Here is a 20,376-nt window from a genome sequence, read left to right as displayed (position 1 = left end):
ATCACATGAATGCAGAGAAAGCTAGCTATTAGTAGCTAACATACATTAGCGTTGAGAGTTTATGATTAGAGATCACATGAATGCAGAGACAGCTAGCTATTAGTAGCTAACATACATTAGCACTGAGAGTTTATGATTAGATATCACATGAATGCAGAAAAGCTATTAGTAGCTAACATACATTAGCGCTGAGAGTTTATGATTAGACATCACATGAATGCAGAGGAAGCTATCTATTAGTAGCTAACATACATTAGCACTCAGAGTTTATGATTAGACATCACATGAATGCAGAGACAGCTAGCTATTAGTAACTAACATACATTAGCGCTGAGAGTTTATGATAAGACATCATATGAATGCAGAGGAAGCTATCTATTAGTATCTAACATACATTAGCACTGAGAGTTTATGATTTGACATCACATGAATGCAGAGAAAGCTAGCTATTTGTAGCTAACATACATTAGCACTGAGAGTTTATGATTAGACATCACAAGAATGCAGAGACAGCTAGCTATTTGTAGCTAACATACATTAGCGCTGAGAGTTTATGATTAGACATCACATGAATGCAGAGACAGCTAGCTATTTGTAGCTAACATACATTAGCGCTGAGAGTTTATAATTAGACATTACATGAATGCAGAGAAAGCTAGCTATTAGTAACTAACATACATTAGCGCTGAGAGTTTATGATTAGACATCACATGAATGCAGAGAAAGCTATAGTATCTAACATACATTAGCACTGAGAGTTTATGATTAGACATCACATGAATGCAGAGAAAGCTAGCTATTAGTAACTAACATATATTAGCACTGAGAGTTTATGAATAGACATCACATGAATGCAGAGAAAGCTAGCTATTAGTAGCTAACATACATTAGCACTGAGAGTTTATGATTAGACATCACATGAATGCAGAGAAAGCTAGCTATTAGTAACTAACATACATTAGCACCGAGAGTTTATAATTAGACATCACATGAATGCAGAGACAGCTAGCTATTAGTAGCTAACATACATTAGCACTAAGAGTTTATGATTAGACATCACATGAATGCAGAGAAAGCTAGCTATTAGTAGCTAACATACATTAGCGCTGAGAGTTGATGATTAGACATCAAATGAATGCAGAGAAAGCTAGCTATTAGTAGCTAACATACATTAGCACTGAGAGTTTATGATTAGACATAACATGAATGCAGAGAAAGCTAGCTAATAGTAGCTAACATACATTAGCACTGAGAGTTTATGAATAGACATCACATGAATGCAGAGACAGCTATTAGTAGCTATCATACATTAGCGCTGAGAGTTTATGATTAGACATCACATGAATGCAGAGAAAGCTAGCTATTAGTAGCTAACATACATTAGCGTTGAGAGTTTATGATTAGAAATCACATGAATGCAGAGAAAGCTAGCTATTAGTAGCTAACATACACTAGCACTGAGCGTTTATGATTAGACATCACATGAATGCAGAAAAGCTATTAGTAGCTAACATACATTAGCGCTGAGAGTTTATGATTAGACATCACATGAATGCAGAGGAAGCTATCTATTAGTAGCTAACATACATTAGCACTGAGAGTTTATGATTAGACATCACATGAATGCAGAGACAGCTAGCTATTAGTAACTAACATACATTAGCGCTGAGAGTTTATGATTAGACATCACATGAATGCAGAGGAAGCTATCTATTAGTAGCTAACATACATTAGCACTGAGAGTTTATGATTTGACATCACATGAATGCAGAGAAAGCTAGCTATTTGTAGCTAACATGCATTAGCACTGAGAGTTTATGATTAGACATCACAAGAATGCAGAGACAGCTAGCTATTTGTAGCTAACATACATTAGCGCTGAGAGTTTATGATTAGACATCACATGAATGCAGAGACAGCTAGCTATTTGTAGCTAACATACATTAGCGCTGAGAGTTTATAATTAGACATTACATGAATGCAGAGAAAGCTAGCTATTAGTAACTAACATACATTAGCGCTGAGAGTTTATGATTAGACATCACATGAATGCAGAGAAAGCTATAGTATCTAACATACATTAGCACTGAGAGTTTATGATTAGACATCACATGAATGCAGAGAAAGCTAGCTATTAGTAACTAACATACATTAGCACTGAGAGTTTATGAATAGACATCACATGAATGCAGAGAAAGCTAGCTATTAGTAACTAACATACATTAGCACTTAGAGTTTATGATTAGACATCACATGAATGCAGAGAAAGCTAGCTATTAGTAACTAACATACATTAGCACCGAGAGTTTATAATTAGACACATGAATGCAGAGACAGCTAGCTATTAGTAGCTAACATACATTAGCACTGAGAGTTTATGATTAGACATCACATGAATGCAGAGAAAGCTAGCTATTAGTAGCTAACATACATTAGCGCTGAGAGTTTATGATTAGACATCAAATGAATGCAGAGAAAGCTAGCTATTAGTAGCTAACATACATTAGCACTGAGAGTTTATGATTAGACATAACATGAATGCAGAGAAAGCTAGCTAATAGTAGCTAACATACATTAGCACTGAGAGTTTATGAATAGACATCACATGAATGCAGAGAAAGCTATTAGTAGCTAACATACATTAGCACTGAGAGTTTATGATTAGACATCACATGAATGCAGAGAAAGCTAGCGATTAGTAGCTAACATACATTAGCAATGAGAGTTTATGATTAGACATCACATGAATGCAGAGACATCTAGTTATTAGTAACTAACATACATTAGCACTGAGAGTTTATGATTAGACATCACATGAATGCAGAGACAGCTAGTTATTAGTAACTAACATACATTAGCACTGAGAAATTATGATTAGACATCACATGAATGCAGAGGAAGCTAGTTATTAGTAGCTAACATACATTAGCAATGAGAGTTTATAATTAGACATCACATGAATGCAGAGGAAGCTAGCTATTAGTAGATAACATACATTAGGACTGAGAGTTTATGATTAGACATCACATGAATGCCGACACAGCTAGCTATTTGTAGCTAACATACATTAGTGCTGAGAGTTTATGATTAGACATCACATGAATGCAGAGACAGCCAGCTATTTATAGCTAACATACATTAGCGCTGAGAGTTTATGATTAGACATCACATGAATGCAGAGAAAGCTATTAGTAACTAACATACATTAGCGCTGAGAATTTATAATTAGACATCACATGAATGCAGAGAAAGCTATAGTATCTAACATACATTAGAACTGAAAGTTTATGATTAGACATCACATGAATACAGAGAAAGCTAGCTATTAGTAGCTAACATACATTAGCAATGAGAGTTTATAATTAGACATCACATGAATGCAGAGGAAGCTAGCTATTAGTAGATAACATACATTAGCACTGAGAGTTTATGATTAGACATCACATGAATGCCGACACAGCTAGCTATTTGTAGCTAACATACATTAGTGCTGAGAGTTTATGATTAGACATCACATGAATGCAGAGACAGCCAGCTATTTGTAGCTAACATACATTAGCGCTGAGAGTTTATGATTAGACATCACATGAATGCAGAGAAAGCTATTAGTAACTAACATACATTAGCGCTGAGAGTTTATAATTAGACATCACATGAATGCAGAGAAAGCTATAGTATCTAACATACATTAGCACTGAGAGTTTATGATTAGACATCACATGAATGCAGAGGAAGCTAGCTATTAGTAGCTAACATACATTAGCAATGAGAGTTTATGATTAGACATAACATGAATGCAGAGAAAGCTAGCTATTAGTAACTAACATACATTAGCAATGAGAGTTTATAATTAGACATCACATGAATGCAGAGGAAGCTAGCTATTAGTAGATAACATACATTAGCACTGAGAGTTTATGATTAGACATCACATGAATGCCGACACAGCTAGCTATTTGTAGCTAACATACATTAGTGCTGAGAGTTTATGATTAGACATCACATGAATGCAGAGACAGCCAGCTATTTGTAGCTAACATACATTAGCACTGAGAGTTTATGATTAGACATCACATGAATGCAGAGAAAGCTAGCTATTAGTAACTAACATACATTAGCACTGAGAGTTTATGAATAGACATCACATGAATGCAGAGAAAGCTAGCTATTAGTAGCTAACATACATTAGCACTGAGAGTTTATGATTAGACATCACATGAATGCAGAGAAAGCTAGCTATTAGTAACTAACATACATTAGCACCGAGAGTTTATAATTAGACATCACATGAATGCAGAGACAGCTAGCTATTAGTAGCTAACATACATTAGCACTAAGAGTTTATGATTAGACATCACATGAATGCAGAGAAAGCTAGCTATTAGTAGCTAACATACATTAGCGCTGAGAGTTGATGATTAGACATCAAATGAATGCAGAGAAAGCTAGCTATTAGTAGCTAACATACATTAGCACTGAGAGTTTATGATTAGACATCACATGAATGCAGAGACAGCTAGTTATTAGTAACTAACATACATTAGCACAGAGAGTTTATGATTAGACATCACATGAATTCAGAGAAAGCTAGCTATTAGTAACTAACATACATTAGCACTTAGAGTTTATGATTAGACATCACATGAATGCAGAGAAAGCTAGCTATTAGTAACTAACATACATTAGCACCGAGAGTTTATAATTAGACATCACATGAATGCAGAGACAGCTAGCTATTAGTAGCTAACATACATTAGCACTGAGAGTTTATGATTAGACATCACATGAATGCAGAGAAAGCTATAGTATCTAACATACATTAGCACTGAGAGTTTATGATTAGACATCACATGAATGCAGAGAAAGCTAGCTATTAGTAACTAACATACATTAGCACTGAGAGTTTATGATTAGACATCACATGAATGCAGAGACAGCTAGCTATTTGTAGCTAACATACATTAGCGCTGAGAGTTTATAATTAGACATTACATGAATGCAGAGAAAGCTAGCTATTAGTAACTAACATACATTAGCGCTGAGAGTTTATGATTAGACATCACATGAATGCAGAGAAAGCTATAGTATCTAACATACATTAGCACTGAGAGTTTATGATTAGACATCACATGAATGCAGAGAAAGCTAGCTATTAGTAACTAACATACATTAGCACTGAGAGTTTATGAATAGACATCACATGAATGCAGAGAAAGCTAGCTATTAGTAACTAACATACATTAGCACTTAGAGTTTATGATTAGACATCACATGAATGCAGAGAAAGCTAGCTATTAGTAACTAACATACATTAGCACCGAGAGTTTATAATTAGACATCACATGAATGCAGAGACAGCTAGCTATTAGTAGCTAACATACATTAGCACTGAGAGTTTATGATTAGACATCACATGAATGCAGAGAAAGCTAGCTATTAGTAGCTAACATACAATAGCGCTGAGAGTTTATGATTAGACATCAAATGAATGCAGAGAAAGCTAGCTATTAGTAGCTAACATACATTAGCACTGAGAGTTTATGATTAGACATAACATGAATGCAGAGAAAGCTAGCTAATAGTAGCTAACATACATTAGCACTGAGAGTTTATGAATAGACATCACATGAATGCAGAGAAAGCTATTAGTAGCTAACATACATTAGCACTGAGAGTTTATGATTAGACATCACATGAATGCAGAGAAAGCTAGCGATTAGTAGCTAACATACATTAGCAATGAGAGTTTATGATTAGACATCACATGAATGCAGAGACATCTAGTTATTAGTAACTAACATACATTAGCACTGAGAGTTTATGATTAGACATCACATGAATGCAGAGACAGCTAGTTATTAGTAACTAACATACATTAGCACTGAGAAATTATGATTAGACATCACATGAATGCAGAGGAAGCTAGTTATTAGTAGCTAACATACATTAGCAATGAGAGTTTATAATTAGACATCACATGAATGCAGAGGAAGCTAGCTATTAGTAGATAACATACATTAGGACTGAGAGTTTATGATTAGACATCACATGAATGCCGACACAGCTAGCTATTTGTAGCTAACATACATTAGTGCTGAGAGTTTATGATTAGACATCACATGAATGCAGAGACAGCCAGCTATTTATAGCTAACATACATTAGCGCTGAGAGTTTATGATTAGACATCACATGAATGCAGAGAAAGCTATTAGTAACTAACATACATTAGCGCTGAGAATTTATAATTAGACATCACATGAATGCAGAGAAAGCTATAGTATCTAACATACATTAGAACTGAAAGTTTATGATTAGACATCACATGAATACAGAGAAAGCTAGCTATTAGTAGCTAACATACATTAGCAATGAGAGTTTATAATTAGACATCACATGAATGCAGAGGAAGCTAGCTATTAGTAGATAACATACATTAGCACTGAGAGTTTATGATTAGACATCACATGAATGCCGACACAGCTAGCTATTTGTAGCTAACATACATTAGTGCTGAGAGTTTATGATTAGACATCACATGAATGCAGAGACAGCCAGCTATTTGTAGCTAACATACATTAGCGCTGAGAGTTTATGATTAGACATCACATGAATGCAGAGAAAGCTATTAGTAACTAACATACATTAGCGCTGAGAGTTTATAATTAGACATCACATGAATGCAGAGAAAGCTATAGTATCTAACATACATTAGCACTGAGAGTTTATGATTAGACATCACATGAATGCAGAGGAAGCTAGCTATTAGTAGCTAACATACATTAGCAATGAGAGTTTATGATTAGACATAACATGAATGCAGAGAAAGCTAGCTATTAGTAACTAACATACATTAGCAATGAGAGTTTATAATTAGACATCACATGAATGCAGAGGAAGCTAGCTATTAGTAGATAACATACATTAGCACTGAGAGTTTATGATTAGACATCACATGAATGCCGACACAGCTAGCTATTTGTAGCTAACATACATTAGTGCTGAGAGTTTATGATTAGACATCACATGAATGCAGAGACAGCCAGCTATTTGTAGCTAACATACATTAGCACTGAGAGTTTATGATTAGACATCACATGAATGCAGAGAAAGCTAGCTATTAGTAACTAACATACATTAGCACTGAGAGTTTATGAATAGACATCACATGAATGCAGAGAAAGCTAGCTATTAGTAGCTAACATACATTAGCACTGAGAGTTTATGATTAGACATCACATGAATGCAGAGAAAGCTAGCTATTAGTAACTAACATACATTAGCACCGAGAGTTTATAATTAGACATCACATGAATGCAGAGACAGCTAGCTATTAGTAGCTAACATACATTAGCACTAAGAGTTTATGATTAGACATCACATGAATGCAGAGAAAGCTAGCTATTAGTAGCTAACATACATTAGCGCTGAGAGTTGATGATTAGACATCAAATGAATGCAGAGAAAGCTAGCTATTAGTAGCTAACATACATTAGCACTGAGAGTTTATGATTAGACATAACATGAATGCAGAGAAAGCTAGCTAATAGTAGCTAACATACATTAGCACTGAGAGTTTATGAATAGACATCACATGAATGCAGAGAAAGCTATTAGTAGCTAACATACATTAGCGCTGAGAGTTTATGATTAGACATCACATGAATGCAGAGAAAGCTAGCTATTAGTAGCTAACATACATTAGCGTTGAGAGTTTATGATTAGAGATCACATGAATGCAGAGACAGCTAGCTATTAGTAGCTAACATACATTAGCACTGAGAGTTTATGATTAGATATCACATGAATGCAGAAAAGCTATTAGTAGCTAACATACATTAGCGCTGAGAGTTTATGATTAGACATCACATGAATGCAGAGGAAGCTATCTATTAGTAGCTAACATACATTAGCACTGAGAGTTTATGATTAGACATCACATGAATGCAGAGACAGCTAGCTATTAGTAACTAACATACATTAGCGCTGAGAGTTTATGATAAGACATCATATGAATGCAGAGGAAGCTATCTATTAGTATCTAACATACATTAGCACTGAGAGTTTATGATTTGACATCACATGAATGCAGAGAAAGCTAGCTATTTGTAGCTAACATGCATTAGCACTGAGAGTTTATGATTAGACATCACAAGAATGCAGAGACAGCTAGCTATTTGTAGCTAACATACATTAGCGCTGAGAGTTTATGATTAGACATCACATGAATGCAGAGACAGCTAGCTATTTGTAGCTAACATACATTAGCGCTGAGAGTTTATAATTAGACATTACATGAATGCAGAGAAAGCTAGCTATTAGTAACTAACATACATTAGCGCTGAGAGTTTATGATTAGACATCACATGAATGCAGAGAAAGCTATAGTATCTAACATACATTAGCACTGAGAGTTTATGATTAGACATCACATGAATGCAGAGAAAGCTAGCTATTAGTAACTAACATACATTAGCACTGAGAGTTTATGAATAGACATCACATGAATGCAGAGAAAGCTAGCTATTAGTAACTAACATACATTAGCACTGAGAGTTTATGATTAGACATCACATGAATGCAGAGAAAGCTAGCTATTAGTAACTAACATACATTAGCACCGAGAGTTTATAATTAGACATCACATGAATGCAGAGACAGCTAGCTATTAGTAGCTAACATACATTAGCACTGAGAGTTTATGATTAGACATCACATGAATGCAGAGAAAGCTAGCTATTAGTAGCTAACATACATTAGCGCTGAGAGTTTATGATTAGACATCAAATGAATGCAGAGAAAGCTAGCTATTAGTAGCTAACATACATTAGCACTGAGAGTTTATGATTAGACATAACATGAATGCAGAGAAAGCTAGCTAATAGTAGCTAACATACATTAGCACTGAGAGTTTATGAATAGACATCACATGAATGCAGAGAAAGCTATTAGTAGCTAACATACATTAGCACTGAGAGTTTATGATTAGACATCACATGAATGCAGAGAAAGCTAGCGATTAGTAGCTAACATACATTAGCAATGAGAGTTTATGATTAGACATCACATGAATGCAGAGACATCTAGTTATTAGTAACTAACATACATTAGCACTGAGAGTTTATGATTAGACATCACATGAATGCAGAGACAGCTAGTTATTAGTAACTAACATACATTAGCACTGAGAAATTATGATTAGACATCACATGAATGCAGAGGAAGCTAGTTATTAGTAGCTAACATACATTAGCAATGAGAGTTTATAATTAGACATCACATGAATGCAGAGGAAGCTAGCTATTAGTAGATAACATACATTAGGACTGAGAGTTTATGATTAGACATCACATGAATGCCGACACAGCTAGCTATTTGTAGCTAACATACATTAGTGCTGAGAGTTTATGATTAGACATCACATGAATGCAGAGACAGCCAGCTATTTATAGCTAACATACATTAGCGCTGAGAGTTTATGATTAGACATCACATGAATGCAGAGAAAGCTATTAGTAACTAACATACATTAGCGCTGAGAATTTATAATTAGACATCACATGAATGCAGAGAAAGCTATAGTATCTAACATACATTAGAACTGAAAGTTTATGATTAGACATCACATGAATACAGAGAAAGCTAGCTATTAGTAGCTAACATACATTAGCAATGAGAGTTTATAATTAGACATCACATGAATGCAGAGGAAGCTAGCTATTAGTAGATAACATACATTAGCACTGAGAGTTTATGATTAGACATCACATGAATGCCGACACAGCTAGCTATTTGTAGCTAACATACATTAGTGCTGAGAGTTTATGATTAGACATCACATGAATGCAGAGACAGCCAGCTATTTGTAGCTAACATACATTAGCGCTGAGAGTTTATGATTAGACATCACATGAATGCAGAGAAAGCTATTAGTAACTAACATACATTAGCGCTGAGAGTTTATAATTAGACATCACATGAATGCAGAGAAAGCTATAGTATCTAACATACATTAGCACTGAGAGTTTATGATTAGACATCACATGAATGCAGAGGAAGCTAGCTATTAGTAGCTAACATACATTAGCAATGAGAGTTTATGATTAGACATAACATGAATGCAGAGAAAGCTAGCTATTAGTAACTAACATACATTAGCAATGAGAGTTTATAATTAGACATCACATGAATGCAGAGGAAGCTAGCTATTAGTAGATAACATACATTAGCACTGAGAGTTTATGATTAGACATCACATGAATGCCGACACAGCTAGCTATTTGTAGCTAACATACATTAGTGCTGAGAGTTTATGATTAGACATCACATGAATGCAGAGACAGCCAGCTATTTGTAGCTAACATACATTAGCACTGAGAGTTTATGATTAGACATCACATGAATGCAGAGAAAGCTAGCTATTAGTAACTAACATACATTAGCACTGAGAGTTTATGAATAGACATCACATGAATGCAGAGAAAGCTAGCTATTAGTAACTAACATACATTAGCACTTAGAGTTTATGATTAGACATCACATGAATGCAGAGAAAGCTAGCTATTAGTAACTAACATACATTAGCACCGAGAGTTTATAATTAGACATCACATGAATGCAGAGACAGCTAGCTATTAGTAGCTAACATACATTAGCACTGAGAGTTTATGATTAGACATCACATGAATGCAGAGAAAGCTAGCTATTAGTAGCTAACATACATTAGCGCTGAGAGTTTATGATTAGACATCAAATGAATGCAGAGAAAGCTAGCTATTAGTAGCTAACATACATTAGCACTGAGAGTTTATGATTAGACATAACATGAATGCAGAGAAAGCTAGCTAATAGTAGCTAACATACATTAGCACTGAGAGTTTATGAATAGACATCACATGAATGCAGAGAAAGCTATTAGTAGCTAACATACATTAGCACTGAGAGTTTATGATTAGACATCACATGAATGCAGAGGAAGCTAGCGATTAGTAGCTAACATACATTAGCAATGAGAGTTTATGATTAGACATCACATGAATGCAGAGACATCTAGTTATTAGTAACTAACATACATTAGCACTGAGAGTTTATGATTAGACATCACATGAATGCAGAGACAGCTAGTTATTAGTAACTAACATACATTAGCACTGAGAAATTATGATTAGACATCACATGAATGCAGAGGAAGCTAGTTATTAGTAGCTAACATACATTAGCAATGAGAGTTTATAATTAGACATCACATGAATGCAGAGGAAGCTAGCTATTAGTAGATAACATACATTAGGACTGAGAGTTTATGATTAGACATCACATGAATGCCGACACAGCTAGCTATTTGTAGCTAACATACATTAGTGCTGAGAGTTTATGATTAGACATCACATGAATGCAGAGACAGCCAGCTATTTATAGCTAACATACATTAGCGCTGAGAGTTTATGATTAGACATCACATGAATGCAGAGAAAGCTATTAGTAACTAACATACATTAGCGCTGAGAGTTTATAATTAGACATCACATGAATGCAGAGAAAGCTATAGTATCTAACATACATTAGCACTGAGAGTTTATGATTAGACATCACATGAATGCAGAGGAAGCTAGCTATTAGTAGCTAACATACATTAGCAATGAGAGTTTATGATTAGACATAACATAAATGCAGAGAAAGCTAGCTATTAGTAACTAACATACATTAGCAATGAGAGTTTATAATTAGACATCACATGAATGCAGAGGAAGCTAGCTATTAGTAGATAACATACATTAGCACTGAGAGTTTATGATTAGACATCACATGAATGCCGACACAGCTAGCTATTTGTAGCTAACATACATTAGTGCTGAGAGTTTATGATTAGACATCACATGAATGCAGAGACAGCCAGCTATTTGTAGCTAACATACATTAGCGCTGAGAGTTTATGATTAGACATCACATGAATGCAGAGAAAGCTATTAGTAACTAACATACATTAGCGCTGAGAGTTTATAATTAGACATCACATGAATGCAGAGAAAGCTATAGTATCTAACATACATTAGCACTGAGAGTTTATTATTAGACATCACATGAATACAGAGAAAGCTAGCTATTAGTAGCTAACATACATTAGCGCTGAGAGTTTATGATTAGACATCACATGAATGCAGATAAAGCTAGCTATTTGTAACTAACATACATTAGCACTGAGAGTTTATGATTAGACATCACATGAATGCAGAGACAGCTAGCTATTACTAACAAACATACATTAGCACTGAGAGTTTATGATTAGAAATCACATGAATGCAGAGAAAGCTAGCTATTAGTAGCTAACATACATAAGCACTGAGAGTTTATAATCAGACATCACATAAATGCAGAGAAAGCTAGCTATTAGTAGCTAACATACATTAGCTCTAAGAGTTTATAATTAGACATCACATGAATGCAGAGAAAGCTAGCTATTAGTAGCTAACATACATTAGCACTGAGAGTTTATGATTGGACATCACATGAATGCAGTGACAGCTAGCTATTAGTAGCTAACATACATTAGTGCTGAGAGTTTATGATTAGACATCACATGAATACAGAGACAGCTAGCTATTAGTAACTAACTTACATTAGCACTGAGAGTTCATGATTAGACATCACATGAATGCAGAGAAAGCTAGCTATCAGTAGCTAACATACATTAGCACTGAGAGTTTATGATTAGACATCACATGAATGCAGAGACAGTTAGCTATTAGTAGCTAACATATATTAGCGCTGATGGTTTATGATTACACATCACATGAATGCAGAGAAAGCTAGCTATTAGTAGCTAACATACATTAGCGCTGATAGTTTATGATTAGACATCACATGAATGCAGAGAAAGCTAGCTATTAGTAGCTAACATACATTAGCGTTGAGAGTTTATGATTAGAGATCACATGAATGCAGAGACAGCTAGCTATTAGTAGCTAACATACATTAGCACTGAGAGTTTATGATTAGATATCACATGAATGCAGAAAAGCTATTAGTAGCTAACATACATTAGCGCTGAGAGTTTATGATTAGACATCACATGAATGCAGAGGAAGCTATCTATTAGTAGCTAACATACATTAGCACTGAGAGTTTATGATTAGACATCACATGAATGCAGAGACAGCTAGCTATTAGTAACTAACATACATTAGCGCTGAGAGTTTATGATAAGACATCATATGAATGCAGAGGAAGCTATCTATTAGTATCTAACATACATTAGCACTGAGAGTTTATGATTTGACATCACATGAATGCAGAGAAAGCTAGCTATTTGTAGCTAACATACATTAGCACTGAGAGTTTATGATTAGACATCACAAGAATCCAGAGACAGCTAGCTATTTGTAGCTAACATACATTAGCGCTGAGAGTTTATGATTAGACATCACATGAATGCAGAGACAGCTAGCTATTTGTAGCTAACATACATTAGCGCTGAGAGTTTATAATTAGACATTACATGAATGCAGAGAAAGCTAGCTATTAGTAACTAACATACATTAGCGCTGAGAGTTTATGATTAGACATCACATGAATGCAGAGAAAGCTATAGTATCTAACATACATTAGCACTGAGAGTTTATGATTAGACATCACATGAATGCAGAGAAAGCTAGCTATTAGTAACTAACATACATTAGCACTGAGAGTTTATGAATAGACATCACATGAATGCAGAGAAAGCTAGCTATTAGTAACTAACATACATTAGCACTTAGAGTTTATGATTAGACATCACATGAATGCAGAGAAAGCTAGCTATTAGTAACTAACATACATTAGCACCGAGAGTTTATAATTAGACATCACATGAATGCAGAGACAGCTAGCTATTAGTAGCTAACATACATTAGCACTGAGAGTTTATGATTAGACATCACATGAATGCAGAGAAAGCTAGCTATTAGTAGGTAACATACATTAGCGCTGAGAGTTTATGATTAGACATCAAATGAATGCAGAGAAAGCTAGCTATTAGTAGCTAACATACATTAGCACTGAGAGTTTATTATTAGACATAACATGAATGCAGAGAAAGCTAGCTAATAGTAGCTAACATACATTAGCACTGAGAGTTTATGAATAGACATCACATGAATGCAGAGAAAGCTATTAGTAGCTAACATACATTAGCGCTGAGAGTTTATGATTAGACATCACATGAATGCAGAGGAAGCTAGCGATTAGTAGCTAACATACATTAGCAATGAGAGTTTATGATTAGACATCACATGAATGCAGAGACATCTAGTTATTAGTAACTAACATACATTAGCACTGAGAGTTTATGATTAGACATCACATGAATGCCGAGACAGCTAGTTATTAGTAACTACAATACATTAGCACTGAGAAATTATGATTAGACATCACATGAATGCAGAGGAAGCTAGTAATTAGTAGCTAATATACATTAGCAATGAGAGTTTATAATTAGACATCACATGAATGCAGAGGAAGCTAGCTATTAGTAGATAACATACATTAGGACTGAGAGTTTATGATTAGACATCACATGAATGCCGACACAGCTAGCTATTTGTAGCTAACATACATTAGTGCTGAGAGTTTATGATTAGACATCACATGAATGCAGAGACAGCCAGCTATTTGTAGCTAACATACATTAGCGCTGAGAGTTTATGATTAGACATCACATGAATGCAGAGAAAGCTATTAGTAACTAACATACATTAGTGCTGAGAGTTTATAATTAGACATCACATGAATGCAGAGAAAGCTATAGTATCTAACATACATTAGAACTGAGAGTTTATGATTAGACATCACATGAATACAGAGAAAGCTAGCTATTAGTAGCTAACATACATTAGCGCTGAGAGTTTATGATTAGACATCACATGAATGCAGATAAAGCTAGCTATTTGTAACTAACATACATTAGCACTGAGAGTTTATGATTAGACATCACATGAATGCAGAGACAGCTAGCTATTACTAACTAACATACATTAGCACTGAGAGTTTATGATTAGACATCACATGAATGCAGAGAAAGCTAGCTATTAGTAGCTAACATACATTAGCTCTGAGAGTTTATAATTAGACATCACATAAATGCAGAGAAAGCTAGCTATTAGTAGCTAACATACATTAGCACTGAGAGTTTATGATTGGACATCACATGAATGCAGTGACAGCTAGCTATTAGTAGCTAACATACATTAGCACTGAGAAATTATGATTAGACATCACATGAATGCAGAGGAAGCTAGTTATTAGTAGCTAACATACATTAGCAATGAGAGTTTATAATTAGACATCACATGAATGCAGAGGAAGCTAGCTATTAGTAGATAACATACATTAGGACTGAGAGTTTATGATTAGACATCACATGAATGCCGACACAGCTAGCTATTTGTAGCTAACATACATTAGTGCTGAGAGTTTATGATTAGACATCACATGAATGCAGAGACAGCCAGCTATTTGTAGCTAACATACATTAGCGCTGAGAGTTTATGATTAGACATCACATGAATGCAGAGAAAGCTATTAGTAACTAACATACATTAGCGCTGAGAGTTTATAATTAGACATCACATGAATGCAGAGAAAGCTATAGTATCTAACATACTTTAGCACTGAGAGTTTATGATTAGACATCACATGAATACAGAGAAAGCTAGCTATTAGTAGCTAACATACATTAGCGCTGAGAGTTTATGATTAGACATCACATGAATGCAGAGACAGCCAGCTATTTGTAGCTAACATACATTAGCGCTGAGAGTTTATGATTAGACATCACATGAATGCAGAGAAAGCTATTAGTAACTAACATACATTAGTGCTGAGAGTTTATAATTAGACATCACATGAATGCAGAGAAAGCTATAGTATCTAACATACATTAGAACTGAGAGTTTATGATTAGACATCACATGAATACAGAGAAAGCTAGCTATTAGTAGCTAACATACATTAGCGCTGAGAGTTTATGATTAGACATCACATGAATGCAGATAAAGCTAGCTATTTGTAACTAACATACATTAGCACTGAGAGTTTATGATTAGACATCACATGAATGCAGAGGAAGCTAGCGATTAGTAGCTAACATACATTAGCAATGAGAGTTTATGATTAGACATCACATGAATGCAGAGACATCTAGTTATTAGTAACTAACATACATTGGCACTGAGAGTTTATGATTAGACATCACATGAATGCAGAGACAGCTAGTTATTAGTAACTAACATACATTAGCACTGAGAAATTATGATTAGACATCACATGAATGCAGAGGAAGCTAGTAATTAGTAGCTAACATACATTAGCAATGAGAGTTTATAATTAGACATCACATGAATGCAGAGGAAGCTAGCTATTAGTAGATAACATACATTAGGACTGAGAGTTTATGATTAGACATCACATGAATGCCGACACAGCTAGCTATTTGTAGCTAACATACATTAGTGCTGAGAGTTTATGATTAGACATCACATGAATGCAGAGACAGCCAGCTATTTGTAGCTAACATACATTAGCGCTGAGAGTTTATGATTAGACATCACATGAATGCAGAGAAAGCTATTAGTAACTAACATACATTAGCGCTGAGAGTTTATAATTAGACATCACATGAATGCAGAGAAAGCTATAGTATCTAACATACATTAGCACTGAGAGTTTATGATTAGACATCACATGAATACAGAGAAAGCTAGCTATTAGTAGCTAACATACATTAGCGCTGAGAGTTTATGATTAGACATCACATGAATGCAGATAAAGCTAGCTATTTGTAACTAACATACATTAGCACTGAGAGTTTATGATTAGACATCACATGAATGCAGAGACAGCTAGCTATTACTAACTAACATACATTAGCACTGAGAGTTTATGATTAGACATCACATGAATGCAGAGAAAGCTAGCTATTAGTAGCTAACATACATAAGCACTGAGAGTTTATAATTAGACATCACATAAATGCAGAGAAAGCTAGCTATTAGTAGCTAACATACATTAGCTCTGAGAGTTTATAATTAGACATCACATAAATGCAGAGAAAGCTAGCTATTAGTAGCTAACATACATTAGCACTGAGAGTTTATGATTGGACATCACATGAATGCAGTGACAGCTAGCTATTAGTAGCTAACATACATTAGTGCTGAGAGTTTATGATTAGACATCACATGAATACAGAGACAGCTAGCTATTAGTAACTAACTTACATTAGCACTGAGAGTTTATGATTAGACATCACATGAATGCAGAGAAAGCTAACTATCAGTAGCTAACATACATTAGCACTGAGAGTTTATGATTAGACATCACATGAATGCAGAGACAGTTAGCTATTAGTAGCTAACATACATTAGCGCTGATGGTTTATGATTAGACATCACATGAATGCAGAGAAAGCTAGCTATTAGTAACTAACATACATTAGCGCTGATAGTTTATGATTAGACATCACATGAATGCAGAGAAAGCTAGCTATTAGTAACTAACATACATTAGCGTTGAGAGTTTATGATTAGACATCACATGAATGCAGAGACAGCTAGCTATTAGTAGCTAACATACATTAGCACTGAGAGTTTATGATTAGATATCACATGAATGCAGAAAAGGTATTAGTAGCTAACATACATTAGCGCTGAGAGTTTATGATTAGACATTAGTGATGTCATGAACAGTTTGCCGGAGAACAGTTCCCGGCGATCTTAGCTTGTTCGCGTTCGCCGCGGCGGGCGAACATATGCAATGTTCGATCCGCCCCCTATTCGTCATCGTTGAGTAAACTTTGACCCTGTATCTCACAGTCTGCAGACACATTTCAGCCAATCAGCAGCAGACACTCCCTCCCAGACCCTCCCAGCTCCTGGGCAGCAGCCATTTTAGATTCATTCTGATCCTTCATTCTTAGTGAGAAGAGGTTTAGTGCTGCTGATGCTGATTTTATAAGGAAATAGACAGCTAGGCTAGTGTATTCAGTGTCCACTACAGTCCTGAAGGACTCATCTGATCTCTGCTGTAAGGACAGCACCCCAAAAAGCCCTTTTTAGGGCTAGAACTTCAGTCGTTTTTTTTTTTTTTTTTGTAATCTAATTGCATTTGCCTGCCTGTCAGCCTGTGTGTGAGGCTCACAGCATATACTGCACCTACTTGCTTACTGCCACCACTCATATCTGGTGTAACATTAGTGTAAATTAAAAAAAAAAAAACTTTTACATCAGTTTGCTAGTGTAATCTAATTTCAGTTGCCAGCAGGCCTGTGTGTCAGGTTCCCAGCATATACTGTGCCTACTTCCATCCTCAGTGCCACCACTCATATCTGTTGTAACATTAGTGTAAATTTTTTTTAAAAAAACTTTTACATCGGGGGAGCTTGGCCGCACTGAGTAATGGCCACGAAATAGAAAAGCTCCTGGGCCTGAATTCCCCAGTTACGCACCTATCATAACCATGTAAGGGGTATCTGCAAGGAAACACACACAGATAAAGGGGCGATCACATAAAGGCTGACAAGCCGCGACACGGAGGCATACAAGCAGCAGCAGCCGCCATTGAAGTCCCGAGAAGATCTGAGGCCTATATCTTCAGAGGAGCGGTCACCCGCTGGAGTTTGGCGGGGACCGCTAAGGAACTAAGCGCTGTGGCCGGAGAACAAAGGGAGAGGCTTACACGCACATGACCGCGGCTGGACCCGCTGATACATCTCCTCTGAAGCGCAGCAGCAAGAAAGCAAGGTGAGCGCAGGGCAATCACACCTCCATACCCGGGGCGGCACGTCCCTGCACACGGGAGCTGTTAGAGGGGATAAATACCAGCGCACCCTTGCACAATAGACAATACCCGCACGATCAAAAAAGCAAGAGGGCCAGTAAGCCCACACAGCCCAGCCTTAATCGCAACTAGAGAGGTGATCTCCATCACGCAGCCCACGTGGGGGACACACAAAATAGATACAAAGCGGCCATCTAGCATAGCTAATTTGACAATAAAAAAATAAAAGATAACAAACAAAAAATAGTATAAAACAAAACCAGCATTGCAACAGGCAAAACCTGCAATACCCCCAGGAACAAAGGACACTTTTTGCTGACCACTGCTAACTATCACTAGATAAGCAGATTGCTTAACACATCCCCCAAGACAACATAAGAAGCGCTGTCAAGCACATAAAGAAGCAGCCCAGCACCTGAGACACACTTAAACAGTCACAACACTAGGGGAAGGCATACAGTCACAGAATACTGGTTATGCCAGCTAAAAAACAACATAAGCTTGAAACTCCTGCTAAAGAAAAAAAAATCAGCCAATTCCTGAAACCTATTGAAAGTGTCTCATCCCAGACATCAGATACGGCTGAAATGGCTCACAAAATAGCACAAAACTTAGCCATACAAACAGAAAATACTGCATGTGAAATCACCAAAGCAGACTTACAGCATCTGGCAACTAAAGATGATATCAAATTGGCTATGTCTGACATGAAGGAAATGTTTAATGAAATGAAAAAAGACATAAAGAAAGTGGAACGCAAGCTGTCAACCCTTGAGGAGGGACATAACATTGCAACTCAGGACATACAACATCTATCCCAGCTCTCATACGACCAAGACGAAGTCATCTACAACCTCATGGAGAAAGTAGAAGATTTGGATAACAGGGGCCGCAGAAACAATTTGAGGATAAGAGGCGTCCCGGAGAGCATTCACCCCCCTGCGATCCCCGGCTACTTGCAAGACCTCTTCAGGACAGTAAAAGGCTCTAATAAAGCACCTGATGTTACCCTTGAACGGGCCCACAGAGCGCTGAGACCTAAACCACCAGCTAAAGCCCCGCCACGAGACATCATCGTAAAGTTCCTTAACTATGCAGAAAAAGAAGAGGTATTAAGACACTCACGCCAGAAAAATCAAATCACGCACGCTGGCATTAGTATCCAAATTTTCACAGACCTAAGTCCAGCCACTTTGCAGAAACGGAGAGACTTGCAATTTGTGACATCGGTGCTGAGAGCACAGAAGATCCCCTACAGATGGGGGTTCCCAGTAAGCATCACGGCCACAAAGGGAGACAAATCAGCGTCACTTTGCACACTAGACGACATCCCATTGTTTTGTGAGGAGCTGCAAATAAAGATCCCTACACCCACAGAGCTACCACAACCACAAAAACTCAGGAGGCCTTTAATACACAACCCTAGGGAAATCCCAAAGCCATCCTCCTCCAGTTCCCTGGGAACTCAAGATCTGGCACTATAGGAGTATCCTGATTGGTCTATGTGACATTTGCCTTTACAGCTGCAGGACAGATGAGTATATTGTTCACATTTATGTATAATTTGT

The 20,376-nt window shown here is 36.2% G+C and overlaps 1 protein-coding gene across 1 annotated transcript in view; it reads right to left on the bottom strand.

Moving 5' to 3' along the window:
• The window catches only part of LOC128652176 (ATP-dependent DNA helicase Q4), a 394,067-nt gene extending 375,112 nt beyond the window's left edge, over positions 1-18,955 (bottom strand). Inside the window, exon 1 of the mRNA XM_053705114.1 lies at positions 18,878-18,955. Coding sequence (XP_053561089.1) covers positions 18,878-18,955 — 78 coding nt within the window. The remainder of the gene's footprint in view (positions 1-18,877) is intronic.
• Between the last annotated feature and the right edge of the window lie 1,421 nt (positions 18,956-20,376).

This window comes from Bombina bombina, chromosome 3 (genome assembly GCF_027579735.1).
Source record: "Bombina bombina isolate aBomBom1 chromosome 3, aBomBom1.pri, whole genome shotgun sequence".
NCBI lineage: Eukaryota > Metazoa > Chordata > Amphibia > Anura > Bombinatoridae > Bombina > Bombina bombina.
Note: the sequence above shows the minus strand (reverse complement) of the source record. Positions and strands in the feature narration are given on the sequence as shown.